At 42.2% G+C, this 22,216-nt stretch overlaps 1 protein-coding gene across 1 annotated transcript; it reads right to left on the bottom strand.

Annotated features, from left to right (window-relative positions):
* Positions 1 to 6,166: 6,166 nt before the first annotated feature.
* KLHL42 (kelch like family member 42) lies at positions 6,167 to 22,159 on the bottom strand. Its single transcript, XM_049625207.1, has 3 exons — positions 21,206 to 22,159; positions 11,397 to 11,590; positions 6,167 to 6,699 (listed from the first exon to the last, which is right to left on the bottom strand). Exons 1-3 carry the CDS (start codon positions 22,075 to 22,077, stop codon positions 6,248 to 6,250), a joined length of 1,518 nt encoding a protein of 505 aa, XP_049481164.1. The 5' UTR covers positions 22,078 to 22,159; the 3' UTR covers positions 6,167 to 6,247.
* Positions 22,160 to 22,216: the final 57 nt, after the last annotated feature.

The raw sequence follows: 22,216 nt of genomic DNA, 5'->3' as shown, positions 1-22,216 counted from the left end.
TCCCCCAGCCTCTACAGAAATTCTCAGGTCCCCTCCACACCCACCCCACCCCCGCCAAACCAAGAAGGGCTACCACGCGGGCAGAGTCACTTAGGCAGAGCCAGGGAACAACATGCTGCAAAGCAAAACCAAGGGTTCCTGGGATGGCTGACCAGAAACCCATTCTGCCTGTGGGGCAAGGAGCCCTCGCTGGCCCTTACCTGCAGGAAAAAGTATACATTGTGGACCAGTGACTGCAGTGTGCTGTTTTCCCTTCTCCCTTTTCCTGAATGGTGATTTGTGACCTGCAGTGCCTCAGTTTCCCCAACTGTAATGTGGGGTAATATTTGTATTTACCACATGGGTTTGTTGTGAGGGTTAAATATGTGAAATTTTAAAAGTGCTTGGAGTTCCTCGCATAGAGTAGATGTTCCATCAGTGTTGGGTATGGCTGTTTTGGAGTGTCTTGAGTGTGTAGAAAATGACTGAATTATTTGTCATATACTGTCTGAACTGAGTGGTCACCTGTGGACGCAGAAGGGATGGGCATCCCCTGACAGCTCTGGACTTGGGGTGCAATAAGCTGCAATGTTACCTTTGGATGCACTGGCTGGATCTGATTTTTGACTGTTTCCCTTGGTGGATACATCTTAGTGTTGTTTTAAGTTGGGTCATTCTTAAAATTCTAGGTATGAGAAGGGCATGTATGTGCAGGTATGTTCCTACATGAGGGACAACCAAAGGATGGAAGGGAATGGACATCTGTGGGACATCATCTAGCAACTGAACCCCATTTTGTGATGTTGCTGCCCCAGCCCCCTCTCAGCCTCAAAAGCAAGGAGTTGTGTGGTTCTGTTTTCCTGGAGTGAGCAGTACTTAAAAGGAAACAGTGGTTGGGGTGCCTGGGTGGCTCAGCAGATTAAGTTTCTGCCTCTTGACTTCAGCTTGGGTCATGATCTCACAGCTTGTGAGTTCAAGTCCTGCATCGGGCTCTGCGCTGACAGTGCGGAGCCTGCTTGGGATTCTCTCTCCCCCTCTCTCTCTGCACCTCCCCAACTTGTGTGCTCTGTTTCTCTCTCTCAAAATAAATAAATACACTTTGAAGAAAAAAAAGGAAACCGTGGGAAACATTAGAAAACAGGGTGGGACAGGTGGGCTGTAACTGAACTGTGGGACTGAGACTTCAGAATTCTAAGGATTCAGAGTTCTTCCTCCCAGATCTCTCTTCTCCAAACACTAAAGACAAAGACTCTTGTAGCCTCTGCTGCCCCATTTGGCTCATCTTCCCATAGGACAACCACCTCTCTAGCTAGATCCTAAGTGTTAGTCTGGCTTTCCCTGCGAGTCAGGAACTCTCCACCTGACGGACCTGTCTCAGGCTTCACCTGTTTCCTCTTGGCTCTGGCACAGCCCTGACCACACAGCGGGTACACAGTACCTCACGGACAACAATGTGGGCCATTAAGATTTAGAACTATTTTATTTGAAGACATTTTCTTCTATAGTTCTAGTTCTAAACACAAAACGAATGCTATCTGAGTGCACCGTAGGCATTGTTGTATTTAAATAAATCATATCATAATGTCTACATTTTAAGCCACACTTGTAAGACACAATACAACCTTTTTAACAAAGTATCAGTCATAACAAAACATAATTATTTATTCTACAGATTATCAATTTTCCTAAAATGACCACTAAATATGAAAACATTGTAGAGACTAGATCTAAAGAACCCCTATTAAGAATTTTTTTAGAAAAATGACACAATGCAAATTACACTTTCCTTTTCTTGACTAGTAATAAACTATGACATCCATTTGAGAAAGCCCCAGCCAACCCCACCAAAGTCATTTCAGTGCCCTTTTGCTCTGCAAAATTGACCATCTTTTACATTTAGTGTCTCCTGTAGGAATGGATAAAACTGGTTATGTCAAGTACAAAAGTCAGCATATGCCAACTGGTATGCATTTTAGATTGTGTTCCTAAATTAACACAATACAAAAAACAAATATTCTTAAGTGAATGAAACACAAGGAGAGAAAGCCTTTGATAGTTATCACACAGGCAAAGACAACTGACTTACAGTCAGGACTAGCATCTTAATGACCATTTAGTAATACTTTTTATGGAGGCGTTTTAAAGGCATAGGTATAAACTCACACGTGAACAACTTGCCTCTCTCCCCATACTTACTTCCCTGGCTTTGCTCCTCCTTCTCATGGGATCAAGCTGCTGAGCCCTTAGCCAGGCAGGCTGTGGTGCCTAGTAGTTACCTTTATAGCAGATCACATACAATTTTTTTTTGAAAAATGAAGTAGAGAGAAGACAATGAAATGTAGGGAGGAAAAAAAACATACCATTAAAACAAAAACATAGCTTGTGATCTTTAATTTTAGAGAAGAGCTGGTTCATTATAACTGTTAGAAGATCATGAAGCAGTGGGCAGACTGGGTCAGGACTGAAGAGGCAGCCAGGCCAAAGAGCCCCAGTGTGCCCACTGGCAAAAGTGGGCATCTTTGAGGGCACTAGTCACAATGATTACAGCAAACATTTTCACAAGAAGCTTTTCAAGGCCAGGGACGGTGGCTCATTTATGTCTGTATCCCTAATTCTTAGCATTACCTTGTACACAACAGACCTTCTGTAAATATTTCTGGGAGCCAGGGAACTGAGTTGAATCAGTTCACTGCTCTCAAAGCCATTTTGGGTGGCATCTACTCACCTAATTCATTCATTCCTGTAAGGCAGGGATGACAGACTTCATTCACCTCACTCTGATGGATGGGCAACAGGTGCCTGGAAGCACTGATGACATGGATTATGAGACCAATTCCTGGCACAGAGGAAAGGAGTGCTACTCATTCATAATGCTGCCATCAGAGAATGGTGGCCCAGATGTCATATATTTCCCATCCCTGGCCTAGGAGAAAGGTATCCAACAACTCACCCATATTCCCTTTCTGTTGCTATGCTGCCTCACGAGTGCTCTGCATTAAGCCACTGCTCATTAAATGCTGGTTGACCAAGAAGGCCAAGGCCTTTCCACTTGATTTACCTGTGTGGCAAACAGGTAGGGTCATGACTTTACCTGGAAATCTAAAAACATGGCATCCAAAATTCTCATTAAGTAATTCTTTACTGAAAGAGAACAAGCATTTACTTTTAATTCCCTTTGTAGAGAAAAAGCTTTCTCCACTCTGTACAACTTTAATTGATATCTATTGGAATCACTTGGGATTTTGGTTCAAAAAACCACGGCCGAGTTAAATTCTCTTTGGTTTCCATGCTTAATCTTATTTGTTTCCTACTAGAATTCATAACCTTCTCAGTACTTCATTGTCATGACTTAACCAACACTGTTGAAATAATAAACTCATACATTTTCATCAGAAAAACTTTAAAGGATGCTAAGGGGAGAGGCCACTGAAACCAAGTGGAGAAGAAAGCCAGAAAGAATGACAGAACCAACCTCCCTCTACCAATCCACACTTAGGACTCACTCTGCCGCTCCGACCATTCTTAGTAAAACTGGTTGCTTCCAGAGGGATGGATACCACAGGGGTCCTCCCGGCAACTCCCTTCTCCACAGTGGGAGTCTGGCATCCCTCAGAAGCATTTCAGAAAAGAAGGATAAAGCATTCAGAGGAAGGAAGGAAATAGAGGGATATTAACAAAGAGCACTATATTGTACACCTGAAACTAATATAACACTGTATGTTAACTACACTGGAATTGAAATAAAAAACTTAATAAAAAAGCAATGTCCTGGGGGTGACAGGGAATTTTCAAAGCATCATTACCCTTATCACAGGTACAGTCTTCAATACAACATTGGCATCAACAAGAGAACAGAGATAAACTAAAATTATCCTCAAAATGCCAACATAGCTGCTGTGCACAGCAGGAAGATGTCCCAAATGCACAAATGTGTTCCTACTGCACATTCTGCCTTGCCCAAGTACCCTCAGCAGCCCAGAGTAACAAAACTTTGTTAGAAGTCTGTGTATCTTAGAGCTATAATATGCCAGTGCACGTGCACACACACACACACACAGACAATATGCACATATGCACACATCAAACTTGGTTTATAAAAAGAACTTTGTGGATCAGAGTATGCCTTCATTTGGTCCAAGAATCTAATTGTTGACATTAAGAAAACAGACCCAAAGAATGTAATCAGGAAGGGAACTGGTTGGCAGCAACAATATTACATTTTATAAGACGTGGTTATTTACAAGCTAAGGTCTAACTTGTTCAGAACTAATTCAACTGGCTAGGATCGTCTGAATATACAAGGTTAAGCTTTAAAAAATTTAAGATCTGTCACAACAAAAGTTAACACTATCTAAAATAAATTAGATTTTTAAATATATGCAATGAAATTATAGATCACTGGAAATTCAATTCTATAATGAATATAAATTAATAAAAATCTATTATTAAAGTACCATCCCCAAGATTTGAGTTTTTTTTTAAAGGCTAAGTATTTGCGAATAAATGGATATGGCTTAGAAACCCTTAAATAGTATTAAGTAGAGTACTGATATGATTATTTGGTGACAAGATCAAAGATCTGTCTCCATGTCCACAATAAAGGCTTGCCTCATTTTACTTAATAGAAGTATTCCTGAAAAGTTGTGCAAATAAAATTTTTACAACCAGACCCTTATTTTAACTCTACTAGGAGGCCACGGTTGTAAAGAAACCCTGTAGTGACTCTTGATAAACTGAAGAACTCTGCTGAAGAAATCAAGTCCCCTGCACTATATCCTCACAGTGAATGCATACCGGAGGTGCTGGGAGTCTGGTGAACGCATGAATTTGCCATGAGCATTTCTGCTTTTCTGTGGGACTTTCTTAAAAGTGAGGCACGCTGTACGGGAATGTCAGAACAGAAAGACGGAATCCAGCTCACAGTTTCACTGATTCCATTACAAAAGACCAGAGAAATTCAGCAAGGGTTTTTCCACCAAAATCAAATTTCTAGAAGTATAAATGTTTAAAGGGATGCTGACCTATGATTGGCAGAGGCTTTTATTCATGGCAACTGACTTACTGAAAATGATTGCCTGAGCTGAGTTCCACCTGATTTAACAACCTAGGCAAGTAGAGCATGTCACCTACTTTCAGAAATACCACCAGAGGCCACTCCACTTCTGTAAGAGCTGCTTCCCCTCTCCAGCACAAACGTTTCACAGCTATCCTCACCTTACCTCATAAAAGCAAAGCATGAATTAAAAGGCTAAGATTAAATTAGAAAGATGCCTCACCTAAATATGATAAAGGCATCTGTTTTATCTTTAAAAAAAAGAACTAAGTCCAATACATTCATTACAAGCAACTCTTAAAGGCAAACTTTTTTCTTATTTGGTATTCCCTTCCCTTCTAAGACTCGATTTCAAAAAAATATATATTTATCTCCATCCTTTTAAACAATATATCTTCTCTTTTAAACAACGCAGAATGCTTAGCACTGCAACTTATCTGCCCACATAAATTCCCAATCTGCCACATACATGAAATAAGAGGTTATGTCTGCCTCTCTATTCAGTACACATAATTGCAAAAAGTTTGGAAAAATAGCTGAGAGTGTTTTTATGCAAGTTTGGGAGGACTGGATGCTTGCAAGGACTCACTGTAGGGTTCTATCATTGTAAGTTTCCTAGAAAGTAGTGTGCAAATAAAATATCTAAACCTAGAACCCTATTTTAAACCACTGGCAGTATACGTTGAGAATGAATGGGGGAGAAAACGGGTGAAGGATAGTGTTACTATAAATGTTTGTCAAGTCAATGAATAACAGCAACAAAAACTTCTCACTTAAGGTATTAATGACATTTCAAGTGACCTAAACAACACAGATTTTAAAATGATCTTTACCATTCAATGTCAATTATTGACTTTGGCCCTTCACTAAAGCAGATACAATGAATCTTCTTCTTGATGAGCAGTTTCAGTCACTGGCCCAAGGGTATCATATTTGGATGAAAATACTATCATGGATTCGTTCCCATCATTTAACAATCAATAATTAAAAAAATAATAAAGTTGGTCTCTTTCCTCCACAAGTTTTCAAGTAATTAGTTCAAGTAAGCTTATTTACAGCTATTGTACATGTGACCAACTTTAACCCATGTTTTCCCTTTAGAAATCGTTCTCCCTTGAAATGGAACACTATGGGTTGTTTTCTTTCCTTTCTTTCTTTCTTCTTTTTTTTTTTTTGTCTTGAACCAGGTTTCTTTTAAATTCTAAGTCAGTTCAGTCATGTTTCTGTTTTATTGGGCAGATAAAGAGAGGAAACCAGCAAATTATGTCCAAAGGCTGGGAAACGCCTGAATGCTTCCCAACTATCTGAAAAGATGTTGTACTTCAGGAAAACTCGATGCTCCAGGCTGGTTGACAGGGTAACGTCTCTGCTCATGATATAGATGCCATCGTTGTGAAGGGCGCAAGTCAAGTTAAGACCCGACTTGGACGTGTTCTCCTTGAGGTAGAGCCACTGCCGCGTGATCGTGTTGTAGGACTGCACGGTGAGCATGTCCTCGCTCTGGCTGCTCCTCCGGTTGGGCCCCAGTTCGTGCAGACAGCCCCCCACGATGTAGATGGTCTCCTCAACAGACACCATCTGCTGCTTGCGAATGTGGACGTCACACGTTTCAAAGAGTGTCCAGATGTCGGCAGAGGGGCAGTACTGCAAAATGTTCATGTTGCGGTCTGAAACGAAGAGAGAAGCCTCAAGATGACACAGCCACAGTAACGTCACTGCCTGCCTCGGCAGTAATAAACATCTACCCCCGCCGGAATAATTTGGCAGCACAGAGGCAAAACTATTTCAGAGAAGCAGAGGTCGGACAATGGTTTCTGAAGTGGCTGGCAGGAGATCGGTTTAGAATCATCTCCCTCACCTCTCATCAGGCATGTCCCCCTCCCTGGGACGCTCTCTAAATCAACAGGGCCAGGACACAGATTTAGAACCTGGCACCCTTACACATTTAGAACCACCAGTCCAATGTAAACAGAATCAGGGCGTTGGAATTCTCAACTACCTACAGAATTACTGACTTCTACATCCAGATGACAGGCTGAGCCCCAAGGATCTACTCTTGACAACCGACTCTAATACACAAGACAAGTGAGCCAAGCAAGATCCTCAGGGGCTGTCGAAATGAAATAGCACATAATTGCCAAGTCAGGCGGAAGTCTCACCTGTGGCCATCAGCCACGGAATCACCTGGCAATTCTATTTCCTGGCTGCAACAGCAGAGACATACTACCAAAGGCCCTTCCCTCTCCCTGTGCCCGCTTCACAAGAGATGACTAGCTGTTGTGTGTATAAAATCAGAAAGCAGATGAAAGACTGCCCTAACATTATCTTGAATTCATGGCTACTTTAAGGAAAAATATTACCTACTCTCTTTTTGAAAAATGCTTGTGAAATTTAAAGTATCTAGTTTCGTTCTTTTTTTTAATTGTTCTTTTTTACCCACTTCTCCTCTAGGAAAGAATAAATGGAACATTTTAGCCTCAGCAGAAAAAAAAATGCTCTGAGTTATCAGAAAGAATGAACTTTCTGTTTGTTGTTGTTTAAACAAACAACAAAATCCATCCATGGAAGAGACAACTTCGCTTGGGAATGGACGTGTAACTACAGGGTAGGACACTTCCTCCTGAGACAGAAGGACCCACCCACAGTTGGCAATGATGAGAGAGCTCCATCACAGCCTCTGGTACCAAATGGAGGGGGGCGGGGGCTCATAAGAGGGCACAGAAAGAACTAAAAGGATACCAAATCCTGTGTGTGCACATGTCTCCATGCCAGCAGAAATTTCAGAATTGTTACAGCTTTAGGGAACTTTCCTTCTGTTTTCCACCCATCCTAACACCTCCCTGTATTTCTTGTTTTTTTTTTTTATTTTTTTTTTCAACGTTTTTTATTTATTTTTGGGACAGAGAGAGACAGAGCATGAACGGGGGAGGGGCAGAGAGAGAGGGAGACACAGAATCGGAAACAGGCTCCAGGCTCCGAGCCATCAGCCCAGAGCCTGACGCGGGGCTCGAACTCACGGACCGCGAGATCGTGACCTGGCTGAAGCCGGACGCTTAACCGACTGCGCCACCCAGGCGCCCCTGTTTTTGTTATAGCTGTTGTGATAAAACTCATTCTAGGAGATAGTCCAAGGGAGTTTGGTTACCAGTCTATCAAAAAGTGCTCCTTACCAGTGAACCTGGCTTCTCACCACGCAAACAAAGGACTTATTCTAGTGAGGTTTCCATGCATTTCTCAGTCCCAGGTCTGAAGGTCTTCCCAGGTCTTCTGTAAATGTTTTCTCTCCTCACCCAACAAGAGCTCAGACCATATGAGGTGGTCTGAGTTGGTGGAATAATCTTTATGCTTTTATATTTAGAGGGGATTCTGAACTTTAACAAATCACCCTTCTTCCCTTGAGTGGTTACTATTGCTCTCTATTGAATTTCTTTTCATTTCCTCAATGCCTGACACAGAATTAATCTAATCATGAACTACTACAAGGGGCATCTGGGTGGCTCAGTCGGTTGGGTATATAACTGTGGCTCAGGTCATGATCTCGCGATGTATGAGTTTGAGCCCCGCATTGGGCTCTGTGCTGACAGCTTGGAGTCTGGAGCCTGCTTTAGATTCTGTCTGTCTGTCTGTCTCTCTCTCTCTCTCTGCCCCTCCCCCACTCATACTGTCTCTCTCTCAAAAATAAACATTAAATAATTTTTTAAAAAAATCATGAACTATTAATTACTAAATTTTAAAAGTCTACCTAAGTCAGCAGACCAAGAATGCAACTTTGAGCCCTGCATTTTGTTTTATGACAATTATGATTTCTTATTTTAAATACAGGCAACCATTAGGGAGGCTTGGGAAGATCCCAAGCAGAAGAGGAGAGGTGTTTCAGAGTCCAAGGAACTGTCCTGCCCTCTCATCTCAGAAAACCCATTTTCAACCCTTACACAAACATCCATCCATCCACATCACCCAACCATCCCATCACAGGTATTTGGCTTGGGGAATCCAGGACAGGAACCACTGTGTGTGGCCCAAATGAAGAAGGTACATTAGTAGTGGCTTGAAAAACTAGAAAACACACAAGCAAGGGTTTTCCAGGTCAAATCTAAAGAACATTTGCTCAGCCAGGGTCATGGAAAAACTAGGAAATCTACCAGCAGAGTACTCTTTGGATTATAGGGCTGCCTGTCAATGCATCCCAGCTCTTGCTCAGAAGAGAAGCCAAGGGACATGCGTACATTATATCAGCCCACAGGGTGTATTCTGTGTCACAAAATCTATGGAGAATCAGAATTCTTAGAAATGTCTATAAGTAAATAACTGTATTTACTTTCCCAGGAGAAAAGGCACACAGACACACAGAGAGGTACATATGCACACACAGGAATTCTCTGGGGGCTTTTGACCACTATACCCTGAACACCAGTGTTGAAGATAAAGGAAATGACTGCTAGATCTCGCTCTTTTTTCTTTTTTCAATTATTTATAACAAAAAAGCTGGCGATTATCTTATCTTCAGTGGAAAGTCACTAGAGAGGGACATTGGGAATAGCTCCACAGTGATAAAAATTTGAGGGTGTTTAAAAAAAAAACCAAGAAACAAACAAAAAAAACCAACTCACTGCTTCCCATGCACTCCTCTTGGGTCACTGCCTCTCCTTAAATGTATAAACAGCACCTATAGTGAGTTCAACAGTGACCCCCAAAAAGATATGTCTACCTCCTAACCCCCAGAATCTCTGAATATAACCTTACTTGGGAAAAGGAGCTTTGCAGGTGTCATTAAGTTAAAGATCTCAAGATGAGATCATCCTGGATTATCCAGGTGGGCCCTAAAATCCAATGAGCAGTGTGTCTTTCTTTACAAGAGACAGAAGAGGAAAAGACGTGGGTACACTCAGAAAAGAAGGTATGTGAAGATAGAGGCAGAGGCTGGAGTGATGCAGTCACCAGCAAAGGAACATGTGGAGTCACCAAACCTAGAAGAGGCAAGGAAGGATTCTCCCCTAGTGCCTTCAGAGGGGACATGACCGCCCACACCTTGATTTCAGGCTTCAGGCTTCTAGAAATGTGAGAGAATGCATTTCGATTGGCTTAGGCCACTAAGTTGTAGTTGTTCGTTAAGTTGGCCACAGGACGCTAAAACACCGCTCACCATCCCCCCCACCAAATCAACCGTTTAGAGATACTCTAAGATGTGTTGTTACTCAGAATCTTTTGTGCACGTGCACACACACTCTAAACCATATGCTCATAAAACACTTTACATTTAACTTCTCCCTCTAACGTAAATCCCTAAAACAAAACACATTTGGCTGTGGTAAAAATAATTTTTGGCACCTACACGACATTAGCATGTGGATTTCTGTCCTTTACAAAGTTACACATCACCATCATTTCTCCAGGCTTACTGTCAGCCAAGGCTGGAGAGCTCTGTCCTCTCATGTTGTATCATAAAAGAAAGACGGGTTATTTCACTATGTTAGATAAAATGGTAACTCTACTATTTCAATGTAGCTAAAAGTCCTAAGAGCAGTTATACCTTCTCTGTAAGTTCTGGGTGTTTTACAGGTAGACCAAATGAACAAATAAATTTCTTTGGCCAAGAGGTAACATTGACACAAGCGGGAGAGAGGGATAAAAGGAAAGGACACGCCTCTTCCTGGTGGCCCTGCCACTGCCTTGTCTGCCTTACCACAACCATGCTCTTTTCCATCTCTAGCATGTGAGAAGCTTCCTACCAAGAACAGTAGTATAAAACCTACTGGAGAAACTTATTTCCAAGTTCTTAACTATCAAATACCCAGCAAAAAAAGTGAAAAACACACATGTACAGTTTAATAAAGAGCATAACCACCTCTCACCTCTGGATCAGGAAAGAATTCTCTTACATTCGTGTCTCTTAAAACCCTCTTATGATATGTAAACAACAGCCTAGAGCTGAGTTTCTGGAAACTATCTGACAAATTTGTGCTCAAAAAGGGAGAAAGTGGAAACAAAGATCCTCAAGGATGTTCTGGCTCTAAATTCTGTGTTAGATGTATTCGGGAGAAGGATGGGAGTAACCCAGACAAGTCACAGGACTACTGGTCACAAGGCTGGGTTTTCAGAACAGAAAGAAAATACATATTCTCTTCATAGCTCCTTCTACCCCCATTCAATTCTCGTGCTCACACAAAGGCATCAAAGGTCCCTCCTGCCCAAACCACCCCTGTAATACACAACACTCTTCCTCCCAGATATGTAAATATGCAGTATTTAACATATAAAATCACAATGTGTACGCCAGAGTGTTTTCCTCTGGCACCCTCCTACCCTTCCCCATGCTGCAGAAGCTCACACAGAAAAGGACCACTTACTTAGCCCCTTCACTTACCTCTGGTAGTATATCCTCCAATGACATAAATTTTTCCCTTACACTCACATGCAGAGAACTCAGCCAGAGGATTTGGTAGGGGTGCCACAAAATTCCACGCATCCTGCTCAGGATTGTAACACTCAACATTAGAAACAGCCTGCCCACCAATGGCATAGAGTTTTGAATTGACGGCCACAAGTTTGAAGTTAGACCTGAAAGATAGATACAAAGGCCCAGAGAGTCAGTTCTTATTGATCATTAAGAGGTAAGACAATGGCATGAACTGCTAAAGCAGAGTGTGGAATATGCTCGGTATCTGAAGAAAATTAGCTCTCCAAGTTGGGTGCCTGGGGACAGAGGAATGACCAAATGACATCTCAAATTTCACTCCTACCCCCAAAATTCACAAGAAGGATGCATTTTCCAAACTTCTGCAGTTGGAGATAAGCAATTCAATATAGCAGACTCTTGCTTAGCCTTATGCCAAGAAGCAAAGATATTCTGTATACAGTAAACTTAATACTTCTTTTAGCAGCGGGAGCAAGTACTGATGGAGAGATGCATAACCACCTCACTCCCTTGTCTCTTGACTCAGAATGTTTCCCATTCTTCCTACCTAGGGGTACAATCTCTCTTAGGTACATGCTAGCCCCTCCTACACAGCCAGGCATATGCTAAGGGTGCCCATTAAAGGGTGGACCCCTCTACCACAAGTGTACCCAGACAGATCACTTGCCTCGCCCCCCCCCCATATGAGGGCATCCTATATATTGCTTCACAACAAATAACGTAGGGGTACATAAGCACTGAATTAATTAAACGAGTTTTGATCCAGCACTCTTAAGAGTATTTACACATGTTAACTCAACAAATACGTAAATCAATAAATGTTCACCTATCGTAATAGAAAACACTTTAAAAAGAGAATACCCTGGTGTTAAACCCCATTATCAGTAATACAATTCAGCACTGCTCATCGGTTTCAGATGCTAGATAAGTCTCATGTCTTTTGTGTTGAAAAAACTAATTTGTTTCAATTTGGCACACAGAGATTAATGGACTCCTTGAAGGCCAGACAGGATAAACGCTTGGGTCAGTCTACATGACGTATACACCAGTCTCAAGTTTAGCAGAGCACGATGGAACCAAACGACCTAAAGCACAAATCCGGAGACCCTGGCCCAAACACCCCACTTCCTCATCTCCAGTATGGGGATAATACCCATCACAGGATGGGTATTACACAAACAGGGTATTACACATTACACAGGGTATTACAGTAAACAGTTTATCAGCAAGTACTACACAGATATAAGATGCTGTCATTATAATCTCTCAGTTTTCTAGTGTTTGAAATTAAAAAAGTAGACCAGGTAAATTTAAAGGTCACATCTATTGTCAACACAACAATATCTTCAAAAGTAACAATGTCCTAAGAAAGAACCAGGGTAGAGGCCACAAATAGTGAAAAACACATGTAAGAGGGTAGATAAAGAAGAAACAGTGAACAAGAAGTCCATGCCCAATCCCTGAACAGGTGTTTAATAAACACTGATGCACTATGACATAGAACATGCTAGAACGGGCCACCTACACTATGGTGTTTTCAAAGGTGCCTATAATGTGTACATGTAAGTGAGTTTGGGTTTTGTTTTGTTTTTCAAATCAGAGAGTGAACAGAGGACCCTTCAACAAGAACCTCATATTGCCCATTAAATCCAGCCAGCCATTCAGGATTTCATGCCAATAGACTTTGCTGGGGTGGCAGTTACTGGGGGGTCTCTGGTTCATGTTGCTTACTTTTCCTGCTGCCAATGGTCCTTAAAATCTGACCATTATGCCCTCTCTATGTGTGCAAATTTGGGGAACCAAAGGAAATAGAGCTTATAAATAAGCACTAAATTTTACCAGCCCAAAATTTGTTTTTGCTCACCAAAGGTACACAGATAGTAAATTTTGTAAGATCAAAACCGTTTTTAATATTCATCCAGCATAATCATTTGTCCTAAGCAAACATGTAAGGGTTGAGTGAATAGGCAGTTAAAAGTAAACAGTTTCATCTCTCCAGACCCCAGCATGCTCAAATACACTTGAAGAGAAGAAACTTTCCAAGACTGGGTTTAAGATGAAATTGCCACCCCAAAACAGGCCACTTAATGAAGAGACACTGCCGAGCATTATGAGCCCAGGCTTATACAGGGATATCTCAGCTCCATTACTCAACAGCTATGTGACCTTGGACAAGTCACTGAATCTCAGGTCATCTGAACCTCACTTTCCCCATCTGTGAAGTGGAGAAAAGCACATCATCACACACAGTAAGAGTTGGAAAGGGGAACACTTGCAGAAAGTCAGAAGAGGAAATGCTTTTCTGCTTGTCACAGTCTGTTTCTTAACTCCAAAAAGGTCTGCTTCTCATTTGTTAACTGCAACAGTCACTCCCCATCATGTACTCTGGAATTATGTACAAAGTGCTTTCTCATCCATAAATTCTCACCATGTAGCACTTCATTTGCAAGTTTCTGAACATAACTCTTCCACTCTTCACCTCCTGAATGGTAAAAGTATGAATCCAAGCTATCAATTTAAAAAATATATATATATTATCGCTACAGTATTTTCTTAATATTGATCCCTGACATACTACATGCAAGGGGTAAAAAGAAGAATTTTTAAACCAAATAACGATGTGTTGTAGCTATGTACTTGACTGACTTACAGTGAATAGAAATGAAAGTGAAAAAAATTTAGATGCTGATTTAATTTCTACTTGACTTCAAGGAAATAAAGAGCTCATTAAATCCTTAAGGACGAAGTGATATGAAGCACCCTGAACACGGGTGCACAGATTAACAGTAGCTATATACAACTGTAGGGAGGCAGGTGACACAGACGTCTGGGTGGCTTAGAGTCCTGGCCATGAAACTGTGCAAGCTAATTCAACTCACTGAGCCTCAGTTTCCCCTTTGGGGAAATGGAGCCAATAATAAGAGATGCTGTGAGCATGAAACAGGAAGTGACATCTAAAACTGACTATAACATGCAGCCCAGAGTAAGAGCTCAAGAAATGTAAACCATTGTCATGGTTTGCTACATAGAAAAGTTTGTTGCCATTAGAGTGAACATTAGAGTAAAACGGCAAGAACCTTTCTCCCATCTTTTCTCAACCACTCAGAAGAGGACTGTACAGTCTGCAGAGCACTTGGGTCCTTGTGTGTCCTCTTCCCCCTTCTGCTACTTCCCTACAGATTAACCTCCTCTGGGGACCAGGAAGGGGAGAGAGCAAAGGTTAGGAACAGAAGTGGTCGCAGTTGCTACCTACTACCCTGTCTGAGAAACTCCAGCACACAAAGCAACTTTAAATATTGGCCAAAATCGGGGGGGGGGGGGCAGGGAGAAATGAATAGACACATAGTTTTCTTTCCTTCACACTATTCTGGGGCTCCACTGCTATGTTAACCATAGAGCACAAAATCTCTCCAGGTTTCCATGACTCTAGAAATGTCCCCCAAATACTAAACTATGGCTCAGAGAAAAACGGGACAGCCAAAGCTGACAACTGTAATTCCACCTCTGCCAGGAGACTTCACTCTCTCCCAGCCTTTCTGTACTCACATGCAGAACTCCAATTTCAGAATAAAAGTGCAGGCAATTGAAGAGACTAGACACAATGTTAGAAATAGAGAAATTAATGAACTGATGACTGCAACAGTGGCCAGTTCCTGCAAGTTATCACCAATTAAAGTGAGGAGGGAAGGTGAGAAATTTGGGGGCACACAAGCTTTTACATTAGAAGTTATGTCCTGACAACTCCTGAGATCAAATCCATGTTTGGACCACTGGGCAATGTTGCATACCTGGACTTCAAAGCATCCTCTCAAAGACTGCTATGTACTCCTATTGCCATTTTCAAGTGTGTGGGCACAACATTAACATCCCTCCTGTCCTCCTTTCCATCCCTCCCTTCCTTCCTTCTTTCCTTCCCTCCCTCCCTCCCTTCCTTCCTTCCTTCCTTCCTTCCTTCTTCCATCTCTTCCTTCCTTCCTTCCTTCCTTCCTTCCTTCCTTCTTCCATCCCTTCCTTCCTTCCATCTCTTCCTTGCTTCCTCCCTTCCTTTTTTGGTGGGGGTGGGGGGAGGAGGTGGTCCACTACTGGTCATATAGCACCATTTTCTCCAGAGTGCAAAGGGCTTACAGAATCTCTCAGTGCTAGGGTTCCTGCCTGTCCTTTACCATTTAAGATTCTGAGACTACCACACTGTTTAGTCCCTGGGGAAAGTGGGCTGTTCAGCATTTGACCCCTTTGTCAAAGTAAAACTGTACAGATACATCACAAAGGCAGTGAATCAAGATAGATGTGAAGTGCTGTGTGACAGAGGCCAAAATATTTCACTCAAGGTTCTAGGTTTCCACCGGTGTTTCCAGAAACTGTGTTAGACACATCACACAGCAACAATTCCATTCTAGATTTCATTTTTACTTGTCTCATCATCTAAACTCAGTTAGAAACTCCTTGAGGACAGGAGCCATGTCATCTTTGCTGTTCATCCAACAGTGACTAGAAAAATGAAGACATAAAGCTAATGAACTTTTGAAAAACAGCACAGTACCATAAAGTATCTGTGCCCCACTTCTTGGATAAAAATAATTTTTAAAAAGAAAAATTTTAAATCTGCATTAAAATGGTCACTGCCAGTCCATAAGCCAAATTGTAGATACTCTAAATGGCTATATCTATCCAATGGATATTTACATTTGGTTACTCATTACACACCTTAGCAATTTACTTAACTTTCTATGCCTCAGTTTCTGACTCTGTAAAATGGGAACCTGCCTAATACAGCCTTTGTGAAAAATAAGTGAGATAATATGTGCAAAGCAGTAAGAACATTTCCTAGTACAGAGTAAATGTTCAATTAAATGTTACTTATTATTTTTCAGCTATGCTAAATAACTATAATGACTGCTACAAGATAAAAATACTATATAATGTTACATTTAAAAAATAAAATCATACATTCACTTTTATTTTAATAATATAACATATTCCATAGTTCAAAACAACTGTGCATTTTAAGCATCTATTATATATTGGACACCATGTTAGCAGTAGGACTATACATAAACATTGAACTGGCCCTGATTGGAAGGGAGAGAAACAAGCATAACCAGAAAATTTCATTAGGTGGAGAGTATTCTAGAGAAGCATACTTTGAATATTTAGACCAACTGAGAGTTCAGGAAGGGTTTTCCACTTGAGTTTATGTCAGGTCTGAGCCAAAGTATGAGAGAGATAAAGAAGGTTACAAATTCCAATATGGCATCCAATAAAAAAATTCGGCGGGAAAAAAATATCTGTGTAGAAAAAAACCAGAAACTAGAAAATACTGGAGAATAACTGTAATAGAAAAAATATACAGACGATACAAAGTTAATAAAAGAAACCTTTCCTGAAGGACCAAAAGACCTAAACAAATGCATGGAAAAATGAACCATTTTTCTAGCTGCAGAGTATTTTGAAACTATGAATCCTCCTCCAACTTGATAAACACAAGGTAATCCCAAACAAAATTCTAACAGGACTTGACAAACTGATTCTAAAGTTTATCCGAAGGAGGGGCACCTGGGTGGCTCAGTCGGTTGAGCGTCTGACTTCAGCTCAGGTCACGAACTCACGTTCATGGGTTTAAACCCCACGTCAGGCTCTGTGCTGACAGCTAAGAGCCGGAGCCTGCTTCAGATTCTGCGTCTCCCTCTCTCTCTGCCCCTCCCCTGCTAACGCTCTGTCTCTCTCTGTCTCTCAAAAAATAAAATAAAACGTTAAAAAAAATTAAAGCTTATCTGAAGAAGAAAATGTACAAAGAATAGCTAAGAGAATTAAAATAAAACAGAACAAATGGGTCTCAGTTCCATGAGACAATAAAATAGTTTACCAAGCTACAATAATTTAAAAGTGTGAAGAGGCACCTGGGTGACTCACTCAGTTAAGCATCTGACTTCTGCTCAGGTGACGATCTCATGGTTCATGAGTTCAAGCCCCATGTCAGGCTCTGTGCTGGCAGCTCAGAGCCTGGAGCCTGTTTCAGATTCTGTGTCTCCCTCTCTCTCTGCCCCTCCCCTGTTCATGCTCTGTCTCTCTCTGTCTCAAAAATAAATAAACGTTAAAAAAAAAAAAATTTAAAAAAAAAATAAAAATAAAATAAACAAACAAACAAACATGTGCTATTTAAAAGGGAATGGCCAATCAGTCAATATGGAAACAGGAAATTAGCATCTGGTAACTGGCTGTGTAAATCAGTCAGTTTGAGGGACATTTAAAAAACATGTTATAGCCTTACATTATACCTTATTATATGAAATTAAGACCCAAACACATTCAGATATAAATGTAAAAAGACAAAACTATAAAAGATATATTACAAGACAATGAGTATTTGCATATTCTTAGCTTGTAGAAGGCTTTCCAATGCAAGATTAAAGGCTAATAGGATATATTTGACAAATTTGGCTACAAAAAAATTTAAAATGTCTTCATGTAAGAATACACTATGGGGGCACATGGATGGCTCAGCCTGTTAAGCAGCCAACTCTTGATTCCGGCTCAGGCCATGATCTTATGGTTCATGGGTTCAAGCCCCACATCGAGCTCTGTGCTGACAGTGCCCAGCCTGCTTGGGATTCTTCCTTTCTTCCCCTCTCTCTCTGTCCCTCCCCCACTCGCTCTCTCTCTTAAAATAAACAAACTTTATATACATATAAACAAAAATAAATACATATAAATATAAAATAAACTTTATATATATATGTATATATATATATATATATATATATATATATATATATATGAAATAAACCTGAAGTCCAAAACTAGAGGCTCACAAGGCCAGTGTTGGTCTGGCCTGCAAGGTTTTTGTTATTGTTGATGTTTGTTTTTTCAAAGAAGTGGCCAACACTTGAAAATCGGGGTGTCTGCCCGTCTGGCAACACTGTTCCTTACTTCTAGGTGGCAGCAACGAGCTGTGGCTGAGAGGCGGAGTCCTCGTGGTGGGGTGGTAACTCTCTGGTCCCTTGTAATCCCAACCCACCCCTCTAGTCACTGACTTCACCTGCCCCGTCACTTGGAAGATTTCATTTTTGGGGCCTTACAATAAATTAAAGACAGGGGAAAACATGTGCTTCATTATCTAAGAGACAAGAGATTAATTCTACATACATAAACAGAACTTCTGAAATGAATATGAAAAAGATAAACCAATTTTCTTTTTAATTGGCAAAAACCATTTAAAAAATATATACACAAGGCCAATAAATATATGAAAGGAAAAATCTCTCTTCCAAGCAGAAACATTCACACCAGTGTTTTTGCCCATTGGGTTGGAATAAAAAATGATGATAATATCTTGTCTTGGCAAGAGAATAGGAACTGGCAAGCTCAAACACTGTTTCAAGGAGAGGAAATATGAATTTTCTGATGGGCACTTTGGCAGGAACTACCAAAATTGAAAACATACATGCACTTTGGCCCACCTATCCAGGAATTTCAGGAATTTGTCATATAGGACTGACTGATATATGCCAGCTAAGACAAGCACACATATGCCAAAATGCTCAATATAGCATTGTTTATAATGGCAAATAGAAGCAACTTAAATGGAGCACCTGGTTGGCTCAGTTGGTAGAACATGTGGACTCTTAATCTCAGGGTCGTGAGTTCAAGCCCCAAGTTGGGCATGCAGCTCACTTTGAAAATAAACAAATAAATAAATAGAATAATCTTTTTTAAAAGGAAGCAACTTAAATGCTCGTGAAATAAGGGAAGGGCTGATTACATTATGGTACATCTACGGGCTGGAATATTACACAGCCATTAACAAGAGATGGCTCTACATTTGTTGATATAGAAAAAACTCTCAAAATGGAAATATTAGTGGCCATAATAATCAGCACAGCCTAATCAACTGTAGTGTAACAGTATGTATAAGATGCATACACACCCCTCCAGGTACATGCACATGCGTCCACATTTTTCCCTGTTAACAATCATCAATGTTCTTAATGTGTGTGTGTGTGTGTGTGTGTGTGTGTGTGTGTGTGTGTATATATATATATATAAATGTAACATAAATATATTTATAAATGCATAATATATAAAGGTATGTCAATAGATACCATTTTTTACTCTGGTTTTTCACGTCATTTGCAATTTTTCTAAGCACATATTCGTGCATTGCTTGAATACCTTTTTTTCCCCTCAGAGGATGGATATTCCTATAAAGAAAAAGACTACCAAGGACTTGTAAAGAAAGAATTCTGTGAGGTGTTGTGTTACAGTTACAGCTGGAGCTGGGTGGGGGCAGTGAGGATGCTGATCACCTCAGTTGATACAACTGGAGACAGTGTGTATAGTGGTGATGGCCAGTCCGCTGGGCCTTCCACCCCCTAATCTGAGTAATATCCACAACACTGAATGTTTCTTTGTTGCTTTAATTATAATATGCTTCAAAATAACCCATCTGATATCAAATTTTAAATATGGTATAAATAATGCACTAAAAAGGGGTTGGAAGAAAACATGCCAACCTGTAAAAGGTTATTGCCTCTGTGAAGGAGAGAATAGGAATAACGGTCTTTCTGTTTCTTGATTCTTTTCCATTTTTCCACTTTTCTAGAATAACTATATATTATTTTATCATCAGAAAAACAGAACACTTTCCAAGATGAATTTTATGTTATTGTAGAAATAAAGTCACTGATCCTCCTGTACCCTTAAGGTCAGTATGTGTAACGGTTACAACTTTCTTTGCCAGGTGGTGAGTCCCCCAATTCCTGGTTCCACACTTTAGAGTAGGGCCCATGTAGGGGTTGAGATGGGTACAAGTGGACCAGAGGAGAGGGTCCTTTCGTGGGTCACACTGATTCTTCTCCCAACTTGTGAATGGCTGTGGCTGTCTTGGATCCTACCACATTTCCTTCCTACCACCTCTGCTCCATCCGCCCTGCTCTTTTCTTTTCCTGTTCGTTTCCTAGCTCCATTCCCTCCTCTTGCTCCTCTCCCTTCCTCCTTTTCCTATCTCCAAGTCACCCAAGTGCATGCTGGGAGGGATTTGCAGGATGGGAAGGGAGAAGGCCAGGTGGACGGAAATGTTCTAATTCTGCAGGTGACCATTGCCAGGCTCAAGTTTTCGGTCAATGATGAATCTGTCTGGGAAAGAAGGAAGATGCAAAAGAGAGGATAAAAAATAAGAGGCACTTAAAACAATAAATCATATGTACAATTCTAATGTTTATCTCCTGAGCACAGATTGGTGCCCCAATGTAGGAAGCTTCAAAGTCAGTGACAACAACAAACTCTTCCAAAGACTGTGTTACAGGTTACTGCCCAGTGTGTCACTGTAATCAGGATTAGAGCCTAAAAAATAAAAAAAATAAAAAATTTAAAAAGGTAAAAATGAAAGCAAATTAAAGAAAGTTTTCTTTGAAAGTATCCTTCTAGGAAACCACAGATTCCTTTTTTCCACTGGGAAAGAGGCAAAAAAAACAAAACAAAACAAAAAAAAAAAAAAAACGCAGTTTGCCTAAAAGTGCAATACCTGCAAGGAAACAACTCAGCTAGTTGACCTCGGGGGCGGGGCGCGGGGGGGGTGGGGCACTTCTTCCTTGCAAGTCCTCAGTTCTTTGGGCGCTTTGCCAGAGTCAAGGCCAGCAACACTCCTGAAGATGTCATTCCCACCTCGGCGCAAGCTCCTGTGACTGCCCAGTAAACATTAGGAGAACGAGCTAACGAGCAAGTGAATGGATGGGAAAGAAGCCGCACTGCCGGGTGCTTACCTCTTCTGGTTCATGGAGGCCACCTGGAGCCACTCGTTGGTGCTGGGGTTGTAGGAGTGCGCAGCCGAGATCTCCTGGCTAGTGATCCTGTACCCGCCCACTATGAAGAGGTAGTTGTCCAGGATGGCGGACCCGTAACCCCTGACATTCACCAGGTCGGGAGGAAGGTTGTTGGCCAGCGGGAACCAACGTTCAGTCATCTCCTCATACCTCAGCATGGATGGGGGCTCCCCTTGGTAGGGGTGAGGAGCCAGGGGTCCTCCCAAGAAATCCCCCAGGGCCACGAGGACAGGAGTCCCCGTCATCCGGGCCTCTCTCAGCCTCTGCTTCAGGCTGACATCGCCGGGGGCTTGAGGGGGAGCCCCCAGAAGGTGGAACTGGGGCTTGCAAAGGACCTCGTGGAAGTGGACGACCATGAAACGCAGGCAGGCCTCCTGCAGGTCGGGCAGCCCGTACACCTGCGCCAGGCGGTACAGCTCCAGGCAGTTGGTGAGCCGCACCTGGGACAGCAGCAGCTGCAGCAGAGACGTGACCTGAAGGAAGGAGGCCGCTTCCACCAGCTCCGCCAGCAGGCTCACCTCGTCCATCTCCTCTTCCTCCTCCACCCCACCGCCCTTCTCCGCCCGCGGGCCCAGGAGCCAGCCTTCGCGGGCCCCGCCGGCGTTGATGAAGTCCAGCACCAGGCGCAGGCCCGGGGCGCTGAGGCCGCGCAGCTGCTGCACCTCGGGGCCGCCGGCCTCCTGGCTCAGGGCCTCGCGCATGCCGGAGCGGTAGAGGGCGCGGAAGTAGTCGCTCTGCTCGATGAGCTTCCTCTTGCTCACCGGGTAGCAGCGGTCCTCCAGGCGGATCTGCACCATCTCCTCGGCCGACATGGCTGGGGGCCCGGGGGCCGCGGGGGTGCCCGCCAGCTCTGCACGCTCGCCTCCCCGCCCCCACGCGCTCTCCGGGTTCCGGGTTGGGCGCGCCGAGGTATGGCGCCGCGGACGAGGAAGGAGGCGACGGGCCGCCGCC

The sequence above is a fragment of the Panthera uncia genome, chromosome B4 (assembly GCF_023721935.1).
Source record: "Panthera uncia isolate 11264 chromosome B4, Puncia_PCG_1.0, whole genome shotgun sequence".
NCBI lineage: Eukaryota > Metazoa > Chordata > Mammalia > Carnivora > Felidae > Panthera > Panthera uncia.
Note: the sequence above shows the minus strand (reverse complement) of the source record. Positions and strands in the feature narration are given on the sequence as shown.